The sequence below is a fragment of the Myotis daubentonii genome, chromosome 3 (assembly GCF_963259705.1).
Source record: "Myotis daubentonii chromosome 3, mMyoDau2.1, whole genome shotgun sequence".
NCBI lineage: Eukaryota > Metazoa > Chordata > Mammalia > Chiroptera > Vespertilionidae > Myotis > Myotis daubentonii.
The window spans coordinates 54,580,659-54,605,598 of record NC_081842.1 but is presented as its reverse complement, the minus strand read 5'-3'; the positions used below and the strand labels follow the sequence as shown (position 1 = coordinate 54,605,598).

Here is a 24,940-nt window from a genome sequence, read left to right as displayed (position 1 = left end):
AGTGGCTATGAGAATCAGCTGTGTCAGCAGTGAGAGAACTTCTGTCCTCTAGGGAGGTGCTAATCTAGCCTTTGCCTGAGGCTATCCGGCAAATGCCTCTGTGCAGGGCTTGGGCCGGGCGGGTCGCACAGGATCAACAGGGTGGGCCGGAGAGAGCAGTTATGGCGGCTCTCAGTCCTGTCCCCAGGGGCTCTGCCTCTCTGAGTCCCAGCACCCGCTGCAAAGCTGGGAGAGAAAGCTGCACTCGCTCTGACCGAAGCCAGACAGTCCCGCTTCTCCCGTTTGAGTCTGGGTCCCTAAAGACTCGCCTGTATCTGGAGCTCAGAGTCTGTGACTCCCTCCCGATTGAAAACAACAACCGTGCCCTCCGCCGCCAGCCCGCTCTGCTCCGCGCACTCCGCACCTCAGAATTTGACTTCAGCACTGCGCCTCCTCTGAGTGTCCGTGTGCATTTCTCTTTCCTCCTAGTTGTAGGACTTCCACTCAGCCAGCGTTCCTGTGGTTCTGGGTGATGTCCCTTCCGTCTTTTGGTTTCACTTTTGAAGTAGTTGTTCAAAGCAGCAAACTCCGGCGTTAACCTATGCCGCCATCTTGGTTCCAAGAGATAACATATATTAAAGATAAAGAATTTCACCAAAAAACTGGAATGTATAAAATATTTAAATGGAAATTCTGGGCCTGAAAAATATAATAACTGAAATTAAGAATTCAGTAGGTGGCTTTAACAGCAGATTAGACACAACAGAAAAGAAGATTAGTCAACTAAAAGACAAGTCAATAGAAAAATATCCAGCCCTGGCTGGTTTGGCTCAATGGATAGAGTGTCAGCCTGTGGAACAAAGGGTCCCGGTTTTGATTCTGGTCAAGGGCACATGCCCAGGGTTGCGGGCTCAATCCCTGGAGAGGGGGCAGGGGAGGCATGCAGGAGGCAGCTAATCAATGATTCTCTCTCATCATTGATGTTTCTATCCTTCTCTCCATTTCCCTTCTTCTTTCTGAAATCAATAAAAACAATTTTAAGCCGAAACCGGTTTGGCTCAGTGGATGGAGCGTCAGCCTGCAGACTGAAGGGTCCCAGGTTCGATTCCAGTCAAGGGCATGTACCTGGGTTGCGGGCACATCCCCAGTAGGAGATGTGCAGGAGGCGGCTGATTGATGTTTCTCTCTCATTGATGTTTCTACCTCTCTATATCTCTCCCTTCCTCTCTGTAAAAAATGAATAAAATATATTTTAAAAAAACAATTTTAAAAAGGGGGTGGGGGTGAGCAGAGAGCAAATAGAACAGAAGCACTAGTTTAAAAGATAATGGCCACACCTGGCACCCAGATCTTAGTTTCTAATGCCATTCTCCAATAAAATGAACCAGGGCTCCTTGGAGAAGTGGCTGATTCTAGGCTGGGGAGGGAATGAATAAATATGGAGTATCTTATAGTGCAAGTAAGCAAGAAAGTGCTCAAAAAAATCACAACAGTAGAGTATGACAAAGGGACACAGGAGTCAACTGAAAGCTCAAATGGTCAAAGCTGGAACACTTTCAGTAACAAAAGTAATGCTGAATTATAATCCACAGTATAAAAATCCATGAGTACATACTGAAATAAGTAAATGACTGAATAAAGAAATAGAAGAAAAAGAGACAAATCTGTGCTGAAAATTTCCAAATAATTTATGTAGCTACTCTGCCCTCAAGGAGGTAGAGCATAACTCCCTGCTCCATAAATGTGGGCTTCACATAGTGATTTTGTATAGTATGAAAGGGGAAGAAAGAGTAATTTTACAGGGGAAAACCTGACAAACATTACCTGAGGCACGGAGCAAGGTTAACATTAATGGTAATATGTCATGTTGATAATATGTACCCTGATATGATATGTTATGATGAAAAAAAGCACTTTACCTCTGTGATCTTCCTCCCAAGAACCTATTAACCTAGATAATCACAAGTGGACAAATCCCAATTGAGGGAATTTCTACATAATACCTAACCAGGACTTTTCAAAACTGTCAAGGTCATCAAAACCAAGGAGAGTCTGAGTAACTGTCATAGCCAAGAGGACCCTAAAGAGACATGAAATGTGATATCCTAGATAAGATTCTAGAACAGAAAAAGGACAGTAGGTAAAAACTAAAGAATTAAGTATGGACTCTAGTTAATAATAATGCACCAATATTGGTTCATTAGTTGTGACAAATGTATCATTAACATCCTACTATACTAACGTAGGATGTTAATGACAGAGGAAACTAGATGTGGAGTATCTGTACTATTTCTCCAACTTTTCTACAAATCTAAAATAATCCTAAATAAGAAGTTTATTTTTAAAAAGATAACAGGTAACTGTTCCATAAAAAGACCGTATAGGCAAAGCGGCCCTAAAGGGCAGAGACCGAAGAATGAGACTGAAAAGTCCAGTTTATGAGGTAATAGGAAACACTTGTCTTGACTGGCTGCAAAACAGTCAAATCTCCATCTTTCCCCTCCAAGACCACCATCTTTCATCCCCACTCAGAGACAGACCTACATGCTCCAAAAGGACTGCATGGGTGGCCAGGGGGGACAAAGAAGCCAGACACCAGCAGACCCTGGTGCTGGAGGGCACTAAGAGAGGTAACTTCTGGAGCTTCTTGCTGCAGAGGAAGAAGTAATGAAAGCTCTGTGACTAAATGGAAGCCTCTGGACACATTCCAGAGTCCTGGGAAGAGAGGTCAAAGGTCTGGAATCATTCACTCAGAAACTAAGCAGATGGATTCATTTCAAGATGGAGTCAGCTCTGTCCACACACTAAGAATTTCCCCAAGCTTATACAAACAAGATTCAGTGGCCCACAGATTCCATGGGCTCTGAGAACCCCATGCTAATGAATAAGAAGAAAATCATATACACCAGAGGAAAAAAAAAACAATGACGAAAACATTCTAATGTGGCTAGAAAGAAAAAAGACATCACCTCCAAAGGAACAATAAGACTTATAGCTGACTTCTCAACAGAAACAATGGAAACTGGAAGACAGCGTAATTATATCTTTAAAGTGCTGCAAATGGAAGGGCACGTACATTTCCTTCTATCTCTTTTCCTTAAGGAATGTAAAGTAGTACTGAGCCATCTTCAACCATGTAAAGGAGAATAAGCAGAGCAACAAGACAGAGGAGCCTACGTCCTTGACCCCAGTAAGGCACCACTCCATGCTTGGTCTGCTACCTGGTGTAGTATGTTTTGAGAAGAGATATATGCCTTCTGTTTTATTTAAAAAGGAAAAAAAAGAATCAGGAGTTAACTTGAAGATACTACTAATTGCAAAAGATGGGACAATTTAGACATCAATAAGGATAATAACCACAATGGATTTAAACACATCAAATATATTTAAAACCATGGGTTCATAGATAGAAAAAAAGAGGACTCATTGGTAACCTCTGGAAGATGCTAGGGAACCAATTCATTCTTCTGAATATTATTAAAATTATCCTCCCTTCCCTGTACAAGCTAAACCTCACTGTAATGAAACAGTTGAAAGAAAAGTCATTCTTAATAGAATTTCAGTAAATAAATAAAGAACAATGGTAGAATTAGAAGAGCACTATTTTGTAACCTCTGATGAATAATGGATCTAGGACAGCTGCTAAAACTATTAATGGTGAAGCTGATAGGGAACTTTACAATAGATGGAACTGTCTGACAACATCTGAACTCTATGATCAATCTTAACAAAAAACGGACAACCAGACATTTTCTGCCTCCTGATGAGATGCAATAGAATGCATACTAAATACCTATGTAATATTCTTGCCCAAAACTCAAATCTCCAGCTGATTAAGACTACATCTAACTACTTATTTACAAGGAAAGAGGAGATATAAGACATAGTAAACAATACCAGGCACCACAATCAGAAAATGCCAGAATATAGGTAGGACACTCTGTAAGACAAACAACACAATTTCTTCAACAAATAAATGGTAAGGTAAAAAAAGACAGAGCTAGAGCAAAAAGAGGGAGAGAAGTTATATATTAAGAGAAATTTAAGAGATTATCAACCAAATATAATGTGTGGACTTTGCCTGGATACTAATTTGAACCAACTGTAAAATACATATATACAGACAGACCAACACACATACACACACATATATATGAAACAACTGGGGATATCTGAGTGCTAATTGAGTATTTTATAATATTAAGGACTAACAATATTTAGATGTGATATTTTATTATATTAAAAGGGTCCTTATAGTTTAGACATATATACTGTTGTATTTACAGATGAAATGGTATGATGACTGGGATTTGCTTCAAAATAAGCTGGAGGGGGCAGTGGATATATAAATGAAACAACATAGGTATGTGTTGATAACCTTTCAAGCCAAGTAATAGATCGATGGGAGTTCCTCAGTCCCTACACTTGCATATGTTTGAAATTTTAGACAATAAGATTTTTAGAACCAAGGGGGTAGAGGGAGGACTTGTATGCCATGCTTTAGAGTTCAGCCTGATCACATTTAACCAAGTCATTTTAAAGGAATTGTTACCTGACACGATTTGAAATAAACTCTATATAGAGTCTGTGGAGGGAAAGTAAGGTGTACTCCTGGGAGATTGGCCTGGTATGCAAAATGAATTGTGGAGGAGGGAGATCAGAGTCCAGGAGTGCTGATAAGGGGCTGCTGCCAAGTATTCCCGGCATCCAGATTACAGTGCATGCAATGGGAGAGAGGAATGGCTACGTGAGATAAAAGCAGACTCTGAAGTTCGGAGCCTGAGTCAGTAGGACCTTGGTGATACTGCGAGAGACAAAGAAGTTAAAGTGACAAGCTGATTTAAGGAGAGGAAGGAAAGGAAATTTGGAACTCTTAACATGTTAAATCTGGGGTGACAGAATTGTAAAGTATTTCTGAGCCTCTCTGTGGTCAGGAAATCTCCTGAAGCCTTTTGAACAAATGGTAGAGAACACCATGGTGAAGAGTACTGTGCTAGGAGTCAGACGTCTGAATTCTATTAGTGACCCTGACAGCAGCCATATCTATAATGTTGAGCAAATTATGCTGAATCTCATAAGTGTCATCATAAAATAGGGGAACTAGACACTAGAAAATATCTGTAGTGCCTTTCAAATTTAACATTCTATAGTGAAAATTCTCAGTGATATTATCTACAAGGTATTTTTTAATTCATTCAACAAATATTTTAGCATTTTCTTACAAAACTAGAGGCCCAGTGCACAAAAATTCCTGCACTCGGGGGGGGGGGGAATCCCTCAATCCGGCCTGTGCCCTTTCGCAGTCCAGGACCCCTTGGGGGATGTCCACCTGCCGCTTAGGCCTGCTCCCCAAGGGATCGGGCCTAAGCTGGCAGTCAGGCATCCCTCTGGCAGCTCAGGAGCCCTTGGGAGAGGGCTCTTGCCACCACCACTGCACTTGTAGCCGTCAGCCTGGCTTGTGGCTGAGCAGAGCTCCCCCCTGCATTGAGCGTTTGCCCCCTGGTGGTCAGTGCGCAAAATAGCGACCAGTCATTCCCAGTTGTTCCATCATTAGGATCAATTTGCATATTACCCTTTAATTATATAGGATACTATACTAGGCACTGTTTACAAATGGAAACAAGAGATTAACACTTGTGCATGGGAAAAGACAAGAAATACATATTTTGAAATCGTCCATACAGAAATGAAAGTTTGAGGTCATGAGAATGAATGAGCTCATTGAGAAAGCATATAGAAGAGCAGAAGAATAAGAACTGAGCCTTGAAGAAAGCTCATAGCTGGGGATAGAGGGAATAAAGAGGACCCAGTGAAGAAAAGAGAATAATCAGTTAGAAAAACAAGAGAGAAACAAGTTAGACAAGTGATGTCAAGGCCAATAAAACCAGAGTGAATTTTCAGAAACAGAAGCCCAGGCAAACACAAGAGCTAAGAAAGAGCTTTTAGATTTGCTAATAAGGAGGTCTCAGGCAATTTTAAATAAATTTATTTTGAATTATGGTAGGACCAAAAATTGGGAAATAAGGAATATGGGAGGAAACACATATACATAGTCTCATACTTTCTTTGGGAACATCTATATATATAAAAGCTAAGTGACAGGACCACCAGAATGACCGAAACGACCGGTCGCTATGACGCGCACTGAGGCTGGCCAACTGGCCCAATGGGGGTGGGCCAACCTCCCGCAGACCTTCCCCCCAACCGGCCGGCCCTGATCGGCCCCAATTGGGGTGGGCTGACCAGACCCCACCCATGCACAAATTCGTGTACAGGGCCTCTCGTATATGCACTTATCAGCCTACAGATACTATGAAAAGTGAATTACCCAATGAAGCTCACCCAAACTGTCAACCTCACTGTTCAGAACCAAGATCTCTTGGGTTCACAGCTGCATTTTGTTATGCTGTCCTTTACTCTCACTTGCAAAACACAATCATACTGAATTGTGAAGAGGATGACTACCTCATAAGAAACATAAGAATGAAATCAAGAAGGAAAAACAATGCCCTAGCTGGTTTGGCTCAGTGGATAGAGCATTGGCCTGTGGACCTAAGGGCCCCAGGTTCAATTCCAGTCAAGGGCACATGCCAGGGTTGCGGGCTCAGCCCAACGTGCAGGAGGCAGCCAATCAATGATTCCCTCTCATCATTGATATTTCTCTTCCTCTCTGAAATAAATAAAAATATTTTTTAAAAAGAAGGAAAAAGCAATTACTCACAATACTCCTTCACCTCTTTGTTCTCCAATAACTACTTGCACCACCATTTTATATCGGTCAAATCCCATTGCTAGAAAGAAAGAAAAAAATAAGAATGTTATCTGTAAGCAAATATATGGTAAAATTACTTAATGAAGGCAAATTTGCCTGGAAAAGAACATAAGCATTCAGTCTACAAGCACTTACTGAGTATGATGATAAGTTTGGGAGTCAGAGAGACCTGAGGACAAATCCTAACAATAAGCTTAGTATGTAACTTTATACAAGCAAAATCCTGAAAATTCTCACTAATAACAAATTTGGAGAGAAGAAAACTGAATGGATATGTTTATCTTCCCTGGTTTCTGACCAGTGAATAGTGGAAACAGTAACAACAACAACAATGTGAAATGGGCAAAGTTGAAACAGAGCTAACTCTCTTTAATGAAAGTAAAAGCTTCAGGATTATATAGTAAACTAGAGGCCCAGTGCACAAAATTCATTCACTTGGTGGGGGGGAGGGGTGGTCCCCTCAGCCTGGACTGCACCCTCTCGCAATCCAGGAGCCCTCAGGGGATGTCTGACTGATGGCTTAGGCGGGGAGTGGGCCTAAGCCATCAGTCGGACATCCTTAGCACTGCCGCAGAGGCAGGAGAGGCTCCCGCCGCCACTGCTGCTGTGAGTCCGGCTACTGGCTGAGTGGTGCTCCCACTGTGGGAGCACACTGACCACCAGGGGAAGCTCCTGTGTTGAGCATCTGCCCCCTGGTGGTCAGTATGCATCATAATGACCGGTCGTTCTGCTATTCAGTAGATTTGCATATTAGCTTTTTATTATATAGGATTAGGCAAACAACCTGGACACAACAGGTACCCTTCCATGTGGGACATGAACCCTAATTAAGGATACTTAACAAAATCTCAGAAGAAGTTAGAGCCCAAGCTATTTTTTAAAAAAACACTGCACATAGGCCCTGGTCAGGTTGCTCAATTGGTTGGAGCATAGTCCCATGTACCAAAAAAAGTTGCAGGTTCAATTCTAGATCGGGGAGTGTACAGGAGGCAACCCATCAGTGTTTCTTTCTCACATCGATGTTTCTTTCTCTCCAACCAACTGAGCCACCAGACCGGGCAAATGAGCATGTATTTTTAACAATAATTTTAACAGTGAATTTTCATTAAAATTTAAAGAAAATGCTAATATACTAACAATTAATATGGGTGATGAAAATACATAGAATATTTTTTATACTTTTTTATTTTTTTTCATTTCAAAAAAATTAAGACATTAAAAAATTAAGACACCAAATATTAAATAGTATTTACCATTAAGTAATTAAAATTTTTATACTTTTTAAAAAATGTGTCTATACAGTAGTCCCCGCTTATCTGCAGTTTTGCTTCCCGCAGTTTTAATTTTCCTGTCAATTGCAGTAGATAATATCAAATGGAAAATTCCAGAAATACACAATTCATAAGTTTGAAATTGTGGACCCATCTGAATAGCATCATGAAATCGCACACTGACCCATTCTGTCCCACCCAGGCCTTGAATCATTCCTTTGTCCACATACTGTATTCAATACCCACCCTTTAGTCACTCAGTAGCCGTCTTAGTTATCAGATCCACTGTATAGGTATTGCAGTGCTTGTATTCAATTGACTTATTTTACTTAAATGATAGCCCCAAAGCACAAGAGTAGTGATGCTGGCAATTCGGATATGCCAAAGGGAAGCCGTAAAGTGCTTCCTTTAAATGAAAAGGTGAATGCAACACAGTAAGATGTTTTGAGAGAAAGACACCACATTCACGTAACTTTCATTACAATATATATTGTTATAACCATTCTATTTTTTTTCATGGTTTTCATGTCCTTCTTTTATTATTCTGTAAAAGGTAACAAAATATACAGAACATAGTTTTCCCTTTTTTAACTAATATAATCATTCTATTTTATCATGTTAATCTTATAGTGCCTGAGTTATAAGTTAAACTTTATCGCAAGTATGTATGTACAGGAAAAAACATAGTATATATAGGGTTTGGTACTATCATTGGTTTCAAGCATCCAAGAGGAGTTTAGAACATATCCCTTCAAATAAGGGCACACTACTGTATAGTCCAGGTTAATTATAATGAAAATGTATTATTATTACAAAGATATTTCTTCTTTCCAAAGAGTGATATTTTTTAAAAAGGATAGCTAGAAAGAGAGGGCTTTTCAGATGGTACAAAAAATTTTTTAAAAAATACATTTTTACTAGTTTCAGAGAAGAAGGGAAAGGGAGAGAGATAGAAACATCAATGATGAGAATCATTGATCAGCTGCCTCCTGCACGCCCCACACTGGGGATCAGGCCCACAACCTGGGAATGTGCCTTGACCCAGAATCAAACTATGACCTCCTAGTTCACAGGTCAACTCTCAACCACTGACCCACACCTGCCAGGGCGAGATGGTATAACATTATTAATAAGAGAGAGAAAGATAAAAAAACGGTAAGGAAAGCACAAGATTTGCTCTGCACATGTAGAGTTTGGCAGCAGTAGAGGGTTGAGTAGGGTAGTGAATGGCAGGCTGAGGAGCTGATATCTTGGTGGGAAAACAGCCAGGAATTACTAGTACAGGGGAAAGGACCCCTGTACTTCCTGGGTTTTCTGCGTATTTGGATTTCCTGGATAGTGATTCCATACAATGTCTTACTTCACATCTTTATTCTTTCCCATCATCTGCAAAAAACTACATATAAAAAGTTACCATATAATTGAGGAGACTAGACATTAAAGAAAAATGTGTCTTTAATAGAATCCACAGCTTATGTCCTTTGTTTAAAGATGGGGAAGGAGACAGATGGGTAAAATTGAATGTTTGAAGGGAACAAGTCATTTCTAACGATCGCCATTCTTACCTTTTAATTTATCTTTAATCGTTTCTGATAGACGCTTTGTGAGCGGAGGTGTTTCTTCTGGGGAGTACTCAGCGGTTGCCAGCTCCTCCTTGAGCACAGCATGGATGCAGTCTTTAACCACGGAGGGTCTGAACCTGAACGAGACGGTTTAAACATCTAATTGGTGACTCCAAAACCCCAGCTTACCTTCCCAGCTCAACTTCCTCTAGCTCTTTGTCATTAGAACATTTCATCCTTTTTCATATTGTTTATTATAAAAGTAATAAAAAAAAACGAGTAAAGAAAGTAAGTCTTCTCTCTCCCCTGAACTCCAGACCACATATTCCAACACATATTCCATCTGGATGTCTAGTAGGCAACGCAAATGTAAACATCCAACACTGAGCTTCTGATTGTCTCCTTTCCCCACACTAGGTCCTCCTGCAGTCACCTCCAGTCTTCCAGGTGCTGAAGCCACAAAATTTGGTGTCAGTCTTGTTACTTTTCTCTCTCACAGCCTGTATCCCATTAATAAGCAAATCTTATCAGTTCTACCTTCAAAATAATCTAAAATTCATTCTCACCAACCAACTGCCACCACCTTGCTCCAAGCTACCATTACTTCTTGCCTGGACTACAATGACCTCCTAACCAGTCTCTCTGTGTCTGCCTTTGTCCCCAAATCCTGTTCTCAACACAGCAACTGGACTGATCCTGTTAAACTCTGTGCCAAATCATGACACTCCTCTATGCCAAACACCCCACATAGTTCCTACATCAGAGTAAAAGCGATATCCTAACTGTGATCTGCAAGGTCCCATATGATCTACCCTACAAAACTCTGCGACCTTGTTTCCTACCACTTTCCTCCTAGTTCTCTCCACTCAGGCCCCACTGGCCTTCACTATGTTCTTTAACCACACCAGGCATGCAAACTTCAGAGCTACTGTACTTATTGTTAACTTCTGCCTGAACTCCAATTCCTCCTTTTATGCATAGCTAACTCCCTCACTTCTTTCAAGTCTTTATTCAAAAGTCACTTTTCCGCCCGGCTGGCATGGCTCAGTGGTTGAGCATTGACCTATGAACCAGGAGGTCAAGGTTTATTCCTGATCAGGGGACATGCCCGGGTTGTGAGCTTGATCCCCAGTGTGGGGCATGTAGGAGGCAGCTGCTCAAGGATTCTCTCTCATCATTGATGTTTCTATATTTCTCTTCTTCTCCCGTCCTCTCTGAAATCAATAAAAAAATATATATTTTTAAAAGTCACTTTTCCTAGTCACCCTCTCTAAAACTTCAAACCACCCTCTTACAATATCACTTTATATCTCCCTTCCTGGTACTTATTACTATTTGATGGTGCACCAGTGGGGTCCCTCGGCCTGCCCTGCGCCCTCTCGCAATCTGGGACATGCAATCCAGGACCCCTCGGGGGATGTCAAAGAGCCGGTTTCCACCTGATCCCCGCAGGTCAGGCTGAGGGACCCCACCAGTGCCCAGTACCGGGCCTCTAGTATATTATAACACTAAGTTCCTTTTCTGGGCTAGATAGTCTATAGCTGATTTGTCTATCAAGTGCCAAGTTACCAGAATGTTTTAAGTTTTGAGTTTATAATGTGGTTTAATATTTGGTAGTACTAGTGGCCCCTTATTACATTTTAACAGTATTTTCTTTGGTCTTCTGCCTGTTTATTCTCACAGATGAATTTTGGAACCATTGACAAATTTACAGGATTTGATCTGTTCAAAATGTGGTCTCCCTATTAACAAACATACTATATCTGGCTTTTCTCTTAAGCCTTTTCCATTCTCAGTAAATGTTAAAAGTTTTCTTCAAACAAGTCAGAAATAATTTAATAGGATTATTCTTATATAACATTTTTTGTGAATCATGTTCTGCACTGTTTTACAGCAGAAACACTGGTGAATGTCATTCTATGCTTTTAGAAAACTTTACAAAAATAACTGAACATATCTCTTTTTTGTATCCATTCTACTCACCAGTGTTTATCACATTATAATAAAAATTCCTGGCTTCCAATATTTGCCAAGCATTTGATTCAGCAATCAGATTTTAAGCAACAGAGAAAGAGCTTGGGAACCTTGTGAAAATAAAGTTAGTGATGTATCCCACAGGTGTAGCAGATAGCAGACTGTCCTCAGCACTAGACTGTGTGCTTGGGCCTCCACATACATTCAGGTCCCCTGCCCTGCAGAGAAGTAAGCTATTCTGGCACACGTATGCACACAGTAAACTTCAAAATTCGGCTGAATGACATTCGACGCAAGCCGCTTGTTTTCTTTTTTTCTTTTAAGTAATGTCTCTTTTTAAAAATATATTTTATTGATTTTTTTACCGAGAGGAAGGGAAAGAGAGAGTTAGAAACATCAATGAGAAACATCAATCAGCTGCCCCCTGCACATCCGGATGTGCCCTTGACCGGAATCGAACCTGGGACCTTTCAGTCCGCAGGCCGAGGCTCTATCCACTGAGCCAAACCGGTTAAGCCAAGCCGCTCGTTTTCTGCTCCTCTCTTTTCCATCCACCTCCTTTTCCTGTGTTCACGTCCTGGGTCTCCTAGATTCAGAGCTAACCACCCCCACTGTGTAACCTTAAGCGCTGCAGATCTCTAACACTACACCTGCAGGTCGGGTCCTCTGCTGCCCCCTGCAGCTGAAGCCAAGAAGAACAGCCCCACCCCTCCCTCGTCAGCTCCGCCCCGCCCCGCCCTCGTCAGCCCCGCCCTCGTCAGCTCCGCCCCTCCCTCTCAGCCCCGCCCTCGTCAGCCCCGCCCCGCCCTCGTCAGCCCCGCCCCGCCCCAGCCCGCTGCTCCCCCGCCTCCCTCTCCCCGGGATCCTGCCCGACACCCAGGCTTCCAGGCGAGCTCTGCCTGCCCGGCCCAGCAGTCCCGCAGGTCGCCCCACTGCCACCCGTCCTGTACCCGCCTTTGCTGGAAAACGGGCCGCAGAATATAGGTGTTCTCGGACTTCCCAGAGATCTTGTCAGCCTCAAGCGTCCCCTCTGTCCCAGAGACGGACGCACCCACGGAGACGGACACAGCCCCCGACGAAGCCATGGCCGGGGCTTCTCGGCCCGGCGGGTCTCGCGATGAGGAGCTGCTGGTTGCGGCCCTGAGCCGGGAAACTGTCGCCAAGGCAACAGGGCCGCCCTCGGCGGTGACGTGCGCGGGCCGCGCGCACACTCGGCTGAGCGGCTCCCTCCTCCGAGGGCTCTTCCCCGCGCCTGCGCACCGCTGCTGGGCAGACCCGGCCAAGAACGCCGGACTGTAGTTTCGGCCCAAATTGAGGTAGTTCTGCCTTGGTTTACAAAATATTTTATTACGCACTAGCTCTTATTAACCGCTTCACAATCTTAAGAAATTGACACGTGCCCTGCCCGTGTGGCTCAGTGGTTGGGCCTCGACCTAAGAACCAGGAGGTCACCGTTGAGTTCCCAGTCAGGGCACTGAAAAGGTTGAAGAGAATAAACCAGGGCAGAGAAAAACTTATTGTGCTTAGCAGACATCTTGCAGAAAGCTGCAGCCTTGAGCACAGCATAGCTCGGATAACCAGAAGACACCTGGCATGGGAGGAACCAAGGACGGCCGGACCCTTCCGTCAGCAGAGCGGCTCTCTTCGCTGATGCCTTTCTCGGTCTCAGCCCACCTGCACTCAGGCGTTCGGGAATAAAATCTTTTTTAATACATGATGGCCTCATGTCATAGGTGCGCAACCCCGGCCCACGCCGAACCTTTCAGGCACATGAGGACCATGCAGGAGGCAGCCGATCAATGATTCTCTCTCATCAGTGATGTTTCCATCTCTCTCCCTCTCCCTTCTTCTCTGAAATTAATAAAAAAATATTTTAAAAATAAACTGACATGAACCCTGAGACCCATAGAGGTCCAAAGATACACAGCTAGTGAGCATCAGACCCCTGGCCGCATGCACAGCCGGGAATGTCAGGCACACAGTGTATGCTCAGTGTACACCACTTACTGAACTGCTCTGACGCTAGTGAGCTGGGGGGTTAACCAGCTCAGGGCGCTGTGACAAAACACCACAGACTGGGTGGCTTTAACAACAGGAATTTATTCTCTGGAGGCTGGGAGTCCAGGATCAAGGTGCTAACACGGTTGGTGCCTGAGGCCTTTCTCCTTGGCTTGCAGTTGGCAACCTTCTAGCTATGTCCTCCATGTCCTTTTCTCCGGTGCTCGTGTGGAGAGAGATCTGGTATCTCATCCTCTTCTTATAAGGATGTCAGTCCTCCTGGATTAGAGTCCTTCCCTTATGGCCTTGTTTAACCTTAATTAGCTCCGTAAAGGTCCTATCTCCAAATAAAGTCACATTGGGGGTTAGGGCCTCAACCTGTGAGTTTGGGGTGGGGGGTAGGGACATAGAGTTTAGTCCATAACTACTGATGAATTTAGAAGATAGGGGCTCAAGTACTGACTTTACCTGAACCTAACTGAGTGCTCTGGGGAAGCAAGTCCATTATCCTGTAGGAGCCTTCACTTCTCTGTGGGTTACATGTGGCAACTTTTATGGGGTTGTTAAGCTGAAATGAGATCATGGCTGGAGGACATTTTATGGACTAAGTTCTTACACAATAAAAATGACAATTATTCCTTCTATTAATATGTCATGCAGTTTACAATGTGATTTAAAATGCATAATATCATGCAACATACTTGCAAGGAATTATTATTGCTATAATTACCACAGGAATACCTAAAAGGGAAGTCTGTTTGTGATTGATACCCATAAACCCTAGTTGCAAAAAGGATTCAAGGCAGTTTATGATGAAAGCCGTGTCCGTGAAGTGGCATTGCCTACGGCTTCTCACAGAGGCTGCAGAAAAGGCCCAGGAAGGCGTTGAAGAAGTGAGTGACCACCAGGAGAACCTGGAGGAGGCTGATGCACAGGAGAGCGGAGAAGAAGGACACGTGCCAAATGACAGCCTTCAAAGGCTCCAGGCAGACCGAGTTCCAGAGGGAATGGTCGTATAAATAATTCCTGTTCCCACAAATAAAGAGACAGAGGTTGATGAACAAGTAAGAAATGCCAAATTAGCAACCTCAACAGGCAGCCAGGGCCTCCCCCAGCTCAGGTCACAAGCCTAGACTCATTCTCGAGGGTGACCATTGTTGCTGCATTTGCAATGTTTGAGCATCAGAGGGGTGAGATGCTAGAATGCATCACCAAAAGGAGTTCGTAGTCTCTCTCTTTTTCTCTCTCTCTCTCTCTCTCCCACTCTCCTTCCCCCCTCCCCCCAATCTCTCTCTCTCTCTCTCTCTCTCTCTCTCTTTCTCTGAAAAGGCTGAAAATCCATTCAGGTCTCCATCCATTTACCTGTCGTGTAGGTCTTTGAATGGGTAACCATATTTCCAAGCTTGCGTCTGGTTGAAGGATGAGACATCGAACATGCAAAATGGACCATCTTTCAGGGCTACTCCAGAAGTAATAAAGCAAATCAAGGCTCCAAGCAAAGCCAGGCCGCTTGATAATAGAGCAGCGAGCATCTGCAGAGGGAGAGAAAAAATAGTGAGCCCTGGCGGGCATGGATCGTGGTTAGAGCATCGGCCGCCAAGCGGAGGGTAGCGGGTTCAATTCCAGTCAAAGCCATGTACCTGGGATGCGGGTTCCCCTCCCTGGTTGGATGAGCATGTGAGGGAGGCAACCACTTGATGTGGCTCTCTCACATCTCTCTCTCTCTCTCTCTCTCTCTCTCTCTCTCTCTCTCTCTCTCTCTCTCTCTTTTCTCTCTCCCCCCTCTCTCTACCCCTCTCCTGTCCCTTCCACTCTCTCTAAAATTAATGGAAAAAATATCCTCCATTGAGGACTAACAAAAAAGAAAAGAAACAGTGAGTCTGAGTTGGGGTCGTGACTAGGTGACTTGTAGAAACTTCTCTGGTGCTCAGGCTGTCTCCATGATATCACACAGGGCTACTCCCACCCGTGGCACCTCCTTTCAAGCTTGACCAAGGAAGGGTGGCTGCTGAGGGGCCACAGGGTAGAGCTAGGAAGGGGTGGAAGAGAAAGAACTGAGAAGGGGGCACACTGGCACTTGAGCCTGGATCTGCCTGTGTCCGTGGGCCCTCGGACCGATTCAGCAGGTTGGCATCAACAGCTTTTAAGCTCAGCCCTGACCGGTGTGGTTCAATTGGCTGGAGCATCGTCCTGCACGCCCACTGTGGGCTCAATTCCCTGTCAGGGCACGCACCTGGGCTGCGGGTTGGATCCCCGGTTGAGGCATTGATCAGTGTTGCTCTTTCACACCTTTCAGTGTTTCACACACAAAACTAAAGCTCAGACTTCATTCAGCCTCTGCGTTAAAGAGTCGGATTGTCGTTTGCCCTCTTCTGACTCTTTTAAGGCAAAGCTGTATTTTCTCCCATCCCATCCCTGACTCCAGTCTTGTTCAAATCAAGCATGAAAGGGAGGAAGCAGGGAAGGAGGGAGACAGGGACAGAGGAGAGGAGAAACAGAGAGAAACAGCAGTTGATTCTGAAATGACACGGGTCTGTCACTGTCCTTTTCTCGTCTGTACACTGCTCTCCCCTCCCAAAGAGAGCAATGAGCTTATTTTATGGCAGGATTTTAGCTCGCTTCCAAATTGTCTTCTTTCCCAGGATACTAGATCTTTTATTCTCCTTTCCACAGAATACATATTTTAAAATTACAAAACACACGTATAAATAGTTTTTATACAGAATCATAGTTTTCCCCCACTGATGTCAAGCTGGTTTGAAGCTTGGGAGGGCACAGAGAAAGGTTTTGTTTGTTTGTTTTTATCAATTTGAGAGAGGGTAAGGGAGGGAGGGAGGGAGGGAGGGAGGGAAGGGGGAGAGAGAGAGACAGAGAGAGAGAGAGAGAGAGAGAGAGAGATTTATATTGTTCCACTTATTTATGCACTAATTGGTTGATTCTTGTATATACCCTGACCTGAGATCAAACCCGCAGCCTTGGTGTATCAGGACGATGCTCTAATCAACTGAGCTACCCAGGCAGGGCCAGGTGCGTGGTAAGCTTTGACTCTAAGTTAAAAGATTCAAGATTAATTGCTCTGATGTAAGCCTAGGACAGTAATTCTCAAAATGTGGTCCCTGTCCCAGCAGCGTCAATCACCTCACCTGGAAACTTGTTAACAATGCAAAATTTCCCTCTCCATCCCAGGCCTACTGAATCAGAAACTCCCGGGGGAGGGGGGGGGGAGTGCAGGGGGGGACCCAGCAACTGGTGTTTTAACAGACCTTGCGAGGGTTCTGGTGTATCTCAACCTGAGAACCATTCCCTTAGGGGAAAACAGATGTGACTGAGAACAGACAGTGAGTGAAATGTGTGGGTGCTTATATTTAATTCTTTAGCATATTCTGAATCAGGGGGTTCCCACTATCAGGGTGGCAGATACCAAAGTAGGCTGTGGGGTTACTGTAAGGAGGCCACCAATCCACATGTCTGAGAATGAATAGGCAACATAATGTGTAAGAAAACAGAGTTTTCAAATAAACATAGATGCTACTGTGATTAATAAAGTGCAAATGTATTTGGGCCTCAGTTTCATTATCTGTAAAATGGGGAGGTTAGACTAGAATCTAGTCCTTAGATGATCTCTGGAGAACCTTCCAGCTCACAGAAAAATTTAAACAAAATAGGCAAGAAATTTTCTTTCAAAAACATATGATTACGCCCTAGCTCAGTGGTCGGCAAACCGCGGCTTGTGAGCCACATGCGACTCTTTGGCCCCTTGAGTGTGGCTCTTCCACAAAATACCATGTGTGGGCACGCACTTACAGTGTGATTGAAACTTCATGGCCCATGCACAGAAGTCGGTTTTCGGAAAGGAGATAGACAAAACAAGTATACAAGACGAGTGTGGATGGGAGAGTTGGAAGGGGTCGACCTCAGCGAACGTACCTCAATCAGATTGAGGACGTTTTTAGCAAAGGCCAGCTTAGGAGTACCCTAATTAAGTTAATAACAATGTACCTACCCATATAGTTTAAGTTTAAAAAATTTGGCTCTCAAAAGAAATTTCAATCGTTGTACTGTTGGTGTTTGGCTCTGTGACTAATAAGTTTGCTGACCACTGTCCTAGCTGGTTTGGCTCAGTGGATAGAGTGTCAGCCTGCAGACTGAAAGAGTCCCAGGTTCAATTCCAGTCAAGGGCACATGCCCGGGTTGCGGGCTCGATCCCCAGTACGGGGCGTGCAGGAGGCAGCCAATCAATGATTCTCTCTCTCTCATCATTGATGTTTCTATCTCTCTCTCTACCTCTCAATTTCCTCTCTGAAATAAATAAAAATATATTAAAATTATAAAACAACATGATTGCAATGTACATAACTCATGTTCATATTGTTCAATAAGGTAAAACAACAGTTCTCACATGTGTATAGACATTTATGGTTCATTACAACATTCATGGTTCATTACGACATCCATGGTTCATTACGACATTCATGGTTCATTACGACATTCATGGTTCATTACGACATCCATGGTTCATTACGACATTCATGGTTAGTTAAATAACAGGGTCATCGACTTGATTCTGTGAACCCCCATTTTACAGATGAGGACCTGAGGCTCCGAAAAGTTAAGCCACTCGCCCCAGAGCTTAGGGTGACTAAGGGGCATGATCAGGACCTGACTTCAAACCCCAAGACCAAAATTGCCTTTTCACCACTCGGCCTCTGAAGTAATGGGATGTGGGGACGTTCTAGGTATTAGAAGAGTGAAGTCTGGTGCTTACGCTTCGGCAGGGCCCACTCTTACTGAAGCAGCCGTATCGCCAGCCCATCAAGGAGATGAGGGTGGCTGCAGTGAGTACCTGGGAGAGGAGAAAGAGCGTTAGGACGAGACTGGGTAATGGACACTTCTTGCCGCCACCTGTGGCTGTTGCACCAGCGTGGTTGGGCACCTCCCGGGGACTTGATGATCCTCTCTTTCCCAGAGGGTTTGGTTTTGCCTGTCAGGGCCCAGTTTTGGATGACTAGCCTGCCCTGACTCTGTTGATGGCAGCGTTCACACCTAGTGTGCCTAGTCCCAAATCCAGCAAGTCTTCCTAGACCAGTGGTTCTCAACCTTCCTAATGCCGCGACCCTTTAATACAGTTCCTCATGTTGTGGTGACCCCCAACCATAGAATTATTTTTGTTGCTACTTCATAACTGTAATTTTGCTACTGTTATGAATCGTCATGTAAATATCTGATATGCAGGATGTATTTTCATTGTTACAAATTGAACATAATTAAAGCATAGTGATTAATCACAAAAACAATATGTAATTATATATGTGTTTTCCGATGGTCTTAGGCGACCCCTGTGAAAGGGTCGTTCGACCCCCCAAAGGGGTCGCGACCCACAGGTTGATAACCGCTGTCCTAGACTCTTCTATCCTTGGAGTTGCTATAGACTCCAGACCAGCTTGTTAGATCAAACTCATTTGCAAGGAATCAAAACACTCCTCCCCCTTCACCTCCCTGCTTCATCCCTGGGGGCACTTTGGGAGTTCTCGCTCAGAGAACCCAGGACACTTACCATGAGGCCTCCTCCCCAGAGCCCAGAGCCCAGCATGGCATGCTTGCCAATGAGGCCCCTCAACAGGTAGGTCACATCCCAGTTAGGAAAGAGGAGCACCGTGTTGGCCCCAGCAGCAAACAGGGCTGTAGTCCCGAGGCTCAGCCCCAGGATGCGGGAGCAGGTCCTGGAGCATGCCATCCTGCAGGGAGAGCACAGTGTCCTGGAACGAAGGGAGGAGGGTCATGGTAGCTCTGCTACTGGGAGCATGGGGTGGGGAAGACAGACACAGATACTTCACCTCCCAGGGTCGGACAGAAGAACCAAGGTACGTGCTTAAAAACTCAGCCTCTTATAAATATCCCCCAATGGATAGGGTTTAATTGCTCCAATTTCTGCCAACTTCGACTCATACAGACATTCTCCTCATCCCATCATACAGTGAGTAGTCTTTGTTTCTGGCTTCTTTCACTTAGCATAATACTATTGAGGTTTATCCATGTTGTTGCATGTATCTGAGGGTTTTTTGTTTTTTATTGCCTAGTAGTATTCAATTGTATGTATATACCACAATTGATCTATTCACATCAATGTTTCTATCTCTCTATCCCCCTACCTTTCTCTCTCTGAAACCAATAAAAACATTTTTTTAAATGTTGCCCTTCAAAAGACATCATTAAGGACATGAAGAAGCAAAGCACAGGCTGGGAGAAAATACAATATACATTTTGTGAATATGTATGGGAATGTGAATACATAACATTTGACAAAGGACATGTATCTAAAACTCTATAATAAGAAGACAAACAATGATTAAAAAATGGGGAAAAGATTTGAATAGATACTTTGTTTCATCTCACAATATATATATATATATATATATATATATATATATATATATATATATATATATCAACTAAGAACATGAAAAGATACCCAACATGATTAACACAGGAAAATGCAAATTAAAACCAAAATAAGATCCTACTACACACCCACTGGAATTGTGATAGTTAAAAAGTTGGACTATACCAAGTGTCAGTGAGGATGTGGAGCAACTGGAACGCCCAGAGAGACCTGGTAATAATGCAAATGGTACCACCACTTGGGAAATAAACTTGGCAGTTTCTTATAAGGTTAAACATTCACTTACCGAATGATCGCGTAATTCCACTTCTACATATTTATCCAAGAGAAATGAAAACATCTGTCCACATAGAGACTAGTACTCGAATGTCCATAGCAGCTTTATTCATAACTAAAATTAGAAATATGAAAACATCCTAAGTGTCCACCAACAGATGAATGTGTATATACATACATGAATAACTATATTATTCAGCCATAAAAAGGAATGCAGTTCTGTAACATGCTAGAACTTGAACGAACTTTGAAAAATGAAATAAGCCAGACCCTAAAAGACAAATATGTATGATTCCACATATATGTATGAAATATACAGAATAGGCAAACTCATAGAACTAGAAAGATTAGAGATCACCAAGGATTGTAGGGAGGGGGGAATGGGAAGTTACTGTTTAGTGGTTACAGAGTTATTGTTTAGGGTTATGGAAATTTTTGGAACTAGGTAGTGGTGATAGTTACATAGCATTGTGAATGTAATTAATACCACTGAACTGTATACTTTAAAATGGTTAAAATAAACTTTGTTACATATATTTTACCATAAGAAAAAATCAATTGAAAATGAAAGGAGCTCTAGCTGGTTTGGCTCAGTGGCTAGAGCAGGGGTGGGCAAACTTTTTGACTCGAGGGCCACAATGGGTTCTTAAACCAGACCAGAGGGCCGGAACAAAAGTATGGATGGAGTGTTTGTGTGAACTAATATAAATTCAAAGTAAACATCATTACATAAAAGGGTACGGTCTTTTTTTTTTTAGTTTTATTCATTTCAAACGGGCCGGATCCAGCCCGCGGGCCGTAGTTTGCCCATGGCTGGGCTAGAGTGTCGTCCTGAGGACTGAAAGGTCCCAGGTTTGATTCTAGTCAAGGGCACATGCCCGAGTTGTAGGCTCAATTCCCAGTAGGGGGCGTGCAGGAGGCAGTCAATCAATGATTCTCTCTCATCATTGATGTTTCTATCTCCCTCCCCCTGCCTCTCTGAAATCAATAAAAATAAATTTTAAGAAATGAAAGGAAAAAAATGAGAACTCAGATGTTCATCAATGTGAATAGATAAATTGTGGTATATCCATACAATTGAGTACTACTAGGCAATAAAAAAGCAAAAAACTGCAGATACATGCAACAACATGGATAAATCTCAATAGTATTATGCTAAGTGAAAGAAGCCAGAAACAAAGACCACTCACCGTATGATTCTGTTTATATGAAATTCTAGAAAAAGTAAAACTAGTGACAGAAAGCAGATCCATGGTTGCCAAGGGCTGGGAATGGAAGAGGGGATTAATATAAGGGACATAGGAAACTTTTTGAAGGGATCAAAATGTTCTAAATCTAGATTCTGCTGGTAAATACACAACTACATGTATTGACAAAACTCATCTAACTACTCTGAAAATTAATGAATTTTATTATATTTTAATTATATATCAATGAAACTGATTAAAAATTAAAATGTCATGCCTATATAGTTATACAATGTCTTCTCCATACCTTTACTTATAGCCATTACAATCTTTTATATTTCCACTGATTTGTGAACTTCTTGGTTATATATATTATAAGCCCGTTGCACGAAGATTCGTGCAATTGACCTTCCTTCCCCTGGCTGCTGGCACCGGTTTTCCTCCAGCACCCGGGACCCAGGCCTTTGGTCCGGCTGCAGCGGAGAAGCCAAGCCTCTTCAGACTTCAGTCTTCAGTCTTCACTCCAAGCCTGTGTATGCAAATTAATCGCCATCTTTGTTGGGTTAATTTGCATAGTCACTCTGATTGGCTGGTGGGTGTAGCAGAGTGACACCAATTTGCATGTTTCTTTTTTATTAGTGTAGATATATATATATATATGAATGAAATAGAATAGGACTAGTAATATTAGGGTAAACTCACATCAATGTGGATCTGAAAAAAGGTCAATATCATGACTTCCTGAAGAAGTGGCCTGTTGCCACTTCGTATTCAGTGACATGTCTGTCTCATCTTAAGGGTCTTGACACTCCTCTCTAACACATGGTTTTGCACATAATATTTTTTAAATGTATGGATCATTCTCTCTCTCTGTCTCACACACACACACACACACACACACACACACATATACATATACATACACATATAATAAAATATTTCAGTGTTTAAAGAATTAAACATAATGTGTATAATATATTTGTACTTGTAAATTGTATGGGATAATTAAACATGTAAATACAACAGTTTACAAAGAGGCCATTACTGCTAATATTATGAAGCCCCAAGTGTGCCCTCTCTGATCCTATCATCTTTCTGGATCCCTTCCTAGGAATGACTACCCTAAATTTTTATTTTGTCCAGACTGATGTTTATGGTAGAGAGACTGATGCCAGACAGAGCACTGAGTAGGGCTCTTGATTGGGGGGTGCTCCTGCCCTTCTCCCTCATTCCCCAGCCTCCGCAGTCCTTGGTGACCTTTGCTCCCCCTGGTCTCGGAGCCCAAGCTCATCTCCGGGCTCCTGCCAACAGGGAAGTTCCTGCTTCAATGGCATTAGCATTTCAGTGTGATGAGTTGCCTTCCCCACGTGCCCTCTCCACGGCGTCTTCACTCTCTATGCCTTGTTTCTCACAGTGAATTGAATAATTTGTCTCTGATGAAAGTTCATATTTCAGTAGAGAGTGGACATGTGCTGGGGCAGTCTGGGATAGGCCATGAAGGAACAGAACCCCAGGGATACAAGGAGCCTGACAGCAAGGGTGCAGATCAGGGACCAGGAGAGACGAGGTGTCCTGTCTCCTCCCCTCTCCCCGAGCTGACCCATCACACGAGGCCTCTTTTCCTGACTTAGGCCCCGAGTACCAGCTGTTCCTCCTCAGGTCCTGGGGTGAAGAGCCTGCCTGCTGTCAGGAGGCAGGGCCCCGATAGGATAACAGTCCTCCCCAGTTTGGGATGCAAGTGTGTGTCTGGGCAACCTCCCTCCCCAGACTGTCTTGTCACCGAAGGCCAGGCTCTCTGTTCCAGTGAATGGATCAATTCGGGGAGGAGGGGGTGTTGGCAAGCAACAACTTTAACCCACACCCCACCAGATGACTGACGTTTTGTCGAGGGCCCCAGTGAGGACTGGTGTGAGGCTGAACTTTCAAGCATGGTCTCTAGACCAGTTGGGAGAAGCTTTCCTTCAGGAATGCCTCCTGCCGCCTTCAAGTCATTCCACCTATGAGGAAGCCTGTCTAGACCAGACCACCAACATAACCCCCCCTGACCATCTCTGCTATGTGAAATTTTCCTGTCAGGAAAGTTTTAGAAGGGAAACAAAAGAATATGGACATGCAGAGGGAAAACTAAGAAGCTGAGGCTGGCCTCTGGAAGAGTGGGAATCGGAGAATCCTGGCTGATCTCACGCCCACGGGACTAACTATCATGCTCCGTCCAGGAGGGCCAGAGCTTCGTTCGAGTTTCGCTTTCTCTCCCTGACTTTGTTTTCCTAGAAACCACAGCATTCGGAGAAATGCTTCCAAAAATGTGAGCCAGGAGATTAGCAAAGGGGTTGGCTAATTTGATATCAGAAAGGACAAGCAGGATCCTAAGGTAAAACCTTAAAATCGGGCTTCAGGGGAGGCCATGTTCCAACCGGAGATCCCGGCTGGGTGAACAGACGCTGGGCTGGATGTCTGGGCAACAATATAAGTGGTCAACTAAGTCCGATGGAGGAGGGGGCTGCCAGTTCCCTGGGTCTGTCTACCTCGTTCACCAGCCAGGCTTTTCTTTCATTCCTTCATGAACAGCCAAATATTTAGGGGACCACTTTCTGCGAGGCACTATGCCAGGGGTCAGGGGTACAATGGTGACTCAGATACAGTCTGTTCTCTTGAGGAACTCCAGGTCCGGTGGGGACGCTGACAAGGCCCTAAGCAAGTGCCCAGCAGAGGCGTCCACCTCCCGGTGTGACGGGAGCACCTGGAGGAATCCTGCCCTGCAGACATGAGGCAGAGCCTCCTGGGGAAGTGCCATCCAAGCGACACGGGACTGATGGCGTTGGGAAGGGGAAAGTATGGGAAGCACGCGGAAAGGCCTGAAGTGGACAGAGAGACTGAGGCACAGAGAAGTTGCGTGAACTACCCAACGTCGCACGACTGCTCAGTGGCAGAGCCAGGCTCCTTTGACTGCTCTGAACTGCTAGGCCACACTGTCCCCTGGCCATTACCTCACTGGGCCCTCTCATGCCTACTTACCTGCATCCCGTGGCAAAAATCAGGACGGGAGAGAAGCTGGAGAGAACCTTCAGAGTGGGCCTGACTCCGGTCAGCTCCAGCCGGCATTCCTGCAGGACCCCACCCAGGGGATCCTCCTTCAGGACTCTCGAGGAGGCGAGGGCGGCTCTGTATATATGGCGAGGTCACCCCACGCAAGTGTGTGTGTGTGCGCGCGTGTGTGCACCCCCACACCACTGCCCACAGGCTTCCTTTAAAGGCACTTTCCTCTTCCTGGAGAGCCCTCTCCTGATGACCCACCCGCTGCTCATTTTCATGTGACCCTAAGAAAGGAACCGGGAGGCATGGCCTCGTGAGCTAAAACGTCTTCATGAGTCAGAGGACGCACCCGTGAGAAATATCTTTTTTAAAAAAAAAAAGAATATTAGTTTCTGTAATCAAACCCATGTGGAGAAATATCTTACCTTCCTTTCTTTCCGAAGCAGCAACACTGTTTCACACACCGGCTGCCCGTGCCTGTTTCACTC

General features: G+C 44.1%; 2 protein-coding genes across 3 annotated transcripts in view; both read right to left on the bottom strand.

The window, feature by feature from the left end:
* The window catches only part of DYNLT2B (dynein light chain Tctex-type 2B), a 66,108-nt gene extending 53,339 nt beyond the window's left edge, over positions 1-12,769 (bottom strand). The window contains exons 1-3 of one of the 2 annotated variants that reach the window (XR_009451844.1): positions 12,513-12,769; positions 9,588-9,721; positions 6,701-6,770 (exon numbers count right to left, since the gene is read on the bottom strand). Coding sequence is in view for 1 of the 2 variants with exons in the window: in XM_059687506.1 (XP_059543489.1) it covers positions 6,701-6,770; positions 9,588-9,721; positions 12,513-12,643 (335 nt within the window). In the remaining variant the exon portion in view is untranslated. The remainder of the gene's footprint in view (positions 1-6,700; positions 6,771-9,587; positions 9,722-12,512) is intronic. The other variant, XM_059687506.1, reaches the window with a different exon arrangement.
* Positions 12,770-13,638: 869 nt separating this feature from the next.
* TM4SF19 (transmembrane 4 L six family member 19) lies at positions 13,639-24,758 on the bottom strand. Its single transcript, XM_059687503.1, has 6 exons — positions 24,435-24,758; positions 20,243-20,347; positions 19,111-19,312; positions 18,322-18,399; positions 14,919-15,088; positions 13,639-14,582 (listed from the first exon to the last, which is right to left on the bottom strand). The coding sequence occupies exons 3-6, from the start codon at positions 19,288-19,290 to the stop codon at positions 14,399-14,401; spliced, it is 612 nt and encodes a 203-aa protein (XP_059543486.1). The 5' UTR covers positions 19,291-19,312; positions 20,243-20,347; positions 24,435-24,758; the 3' UTR covers positions 13,639-14,398.
* Positions 24,759-24,940: the final 182 nt, after the last annotated feature.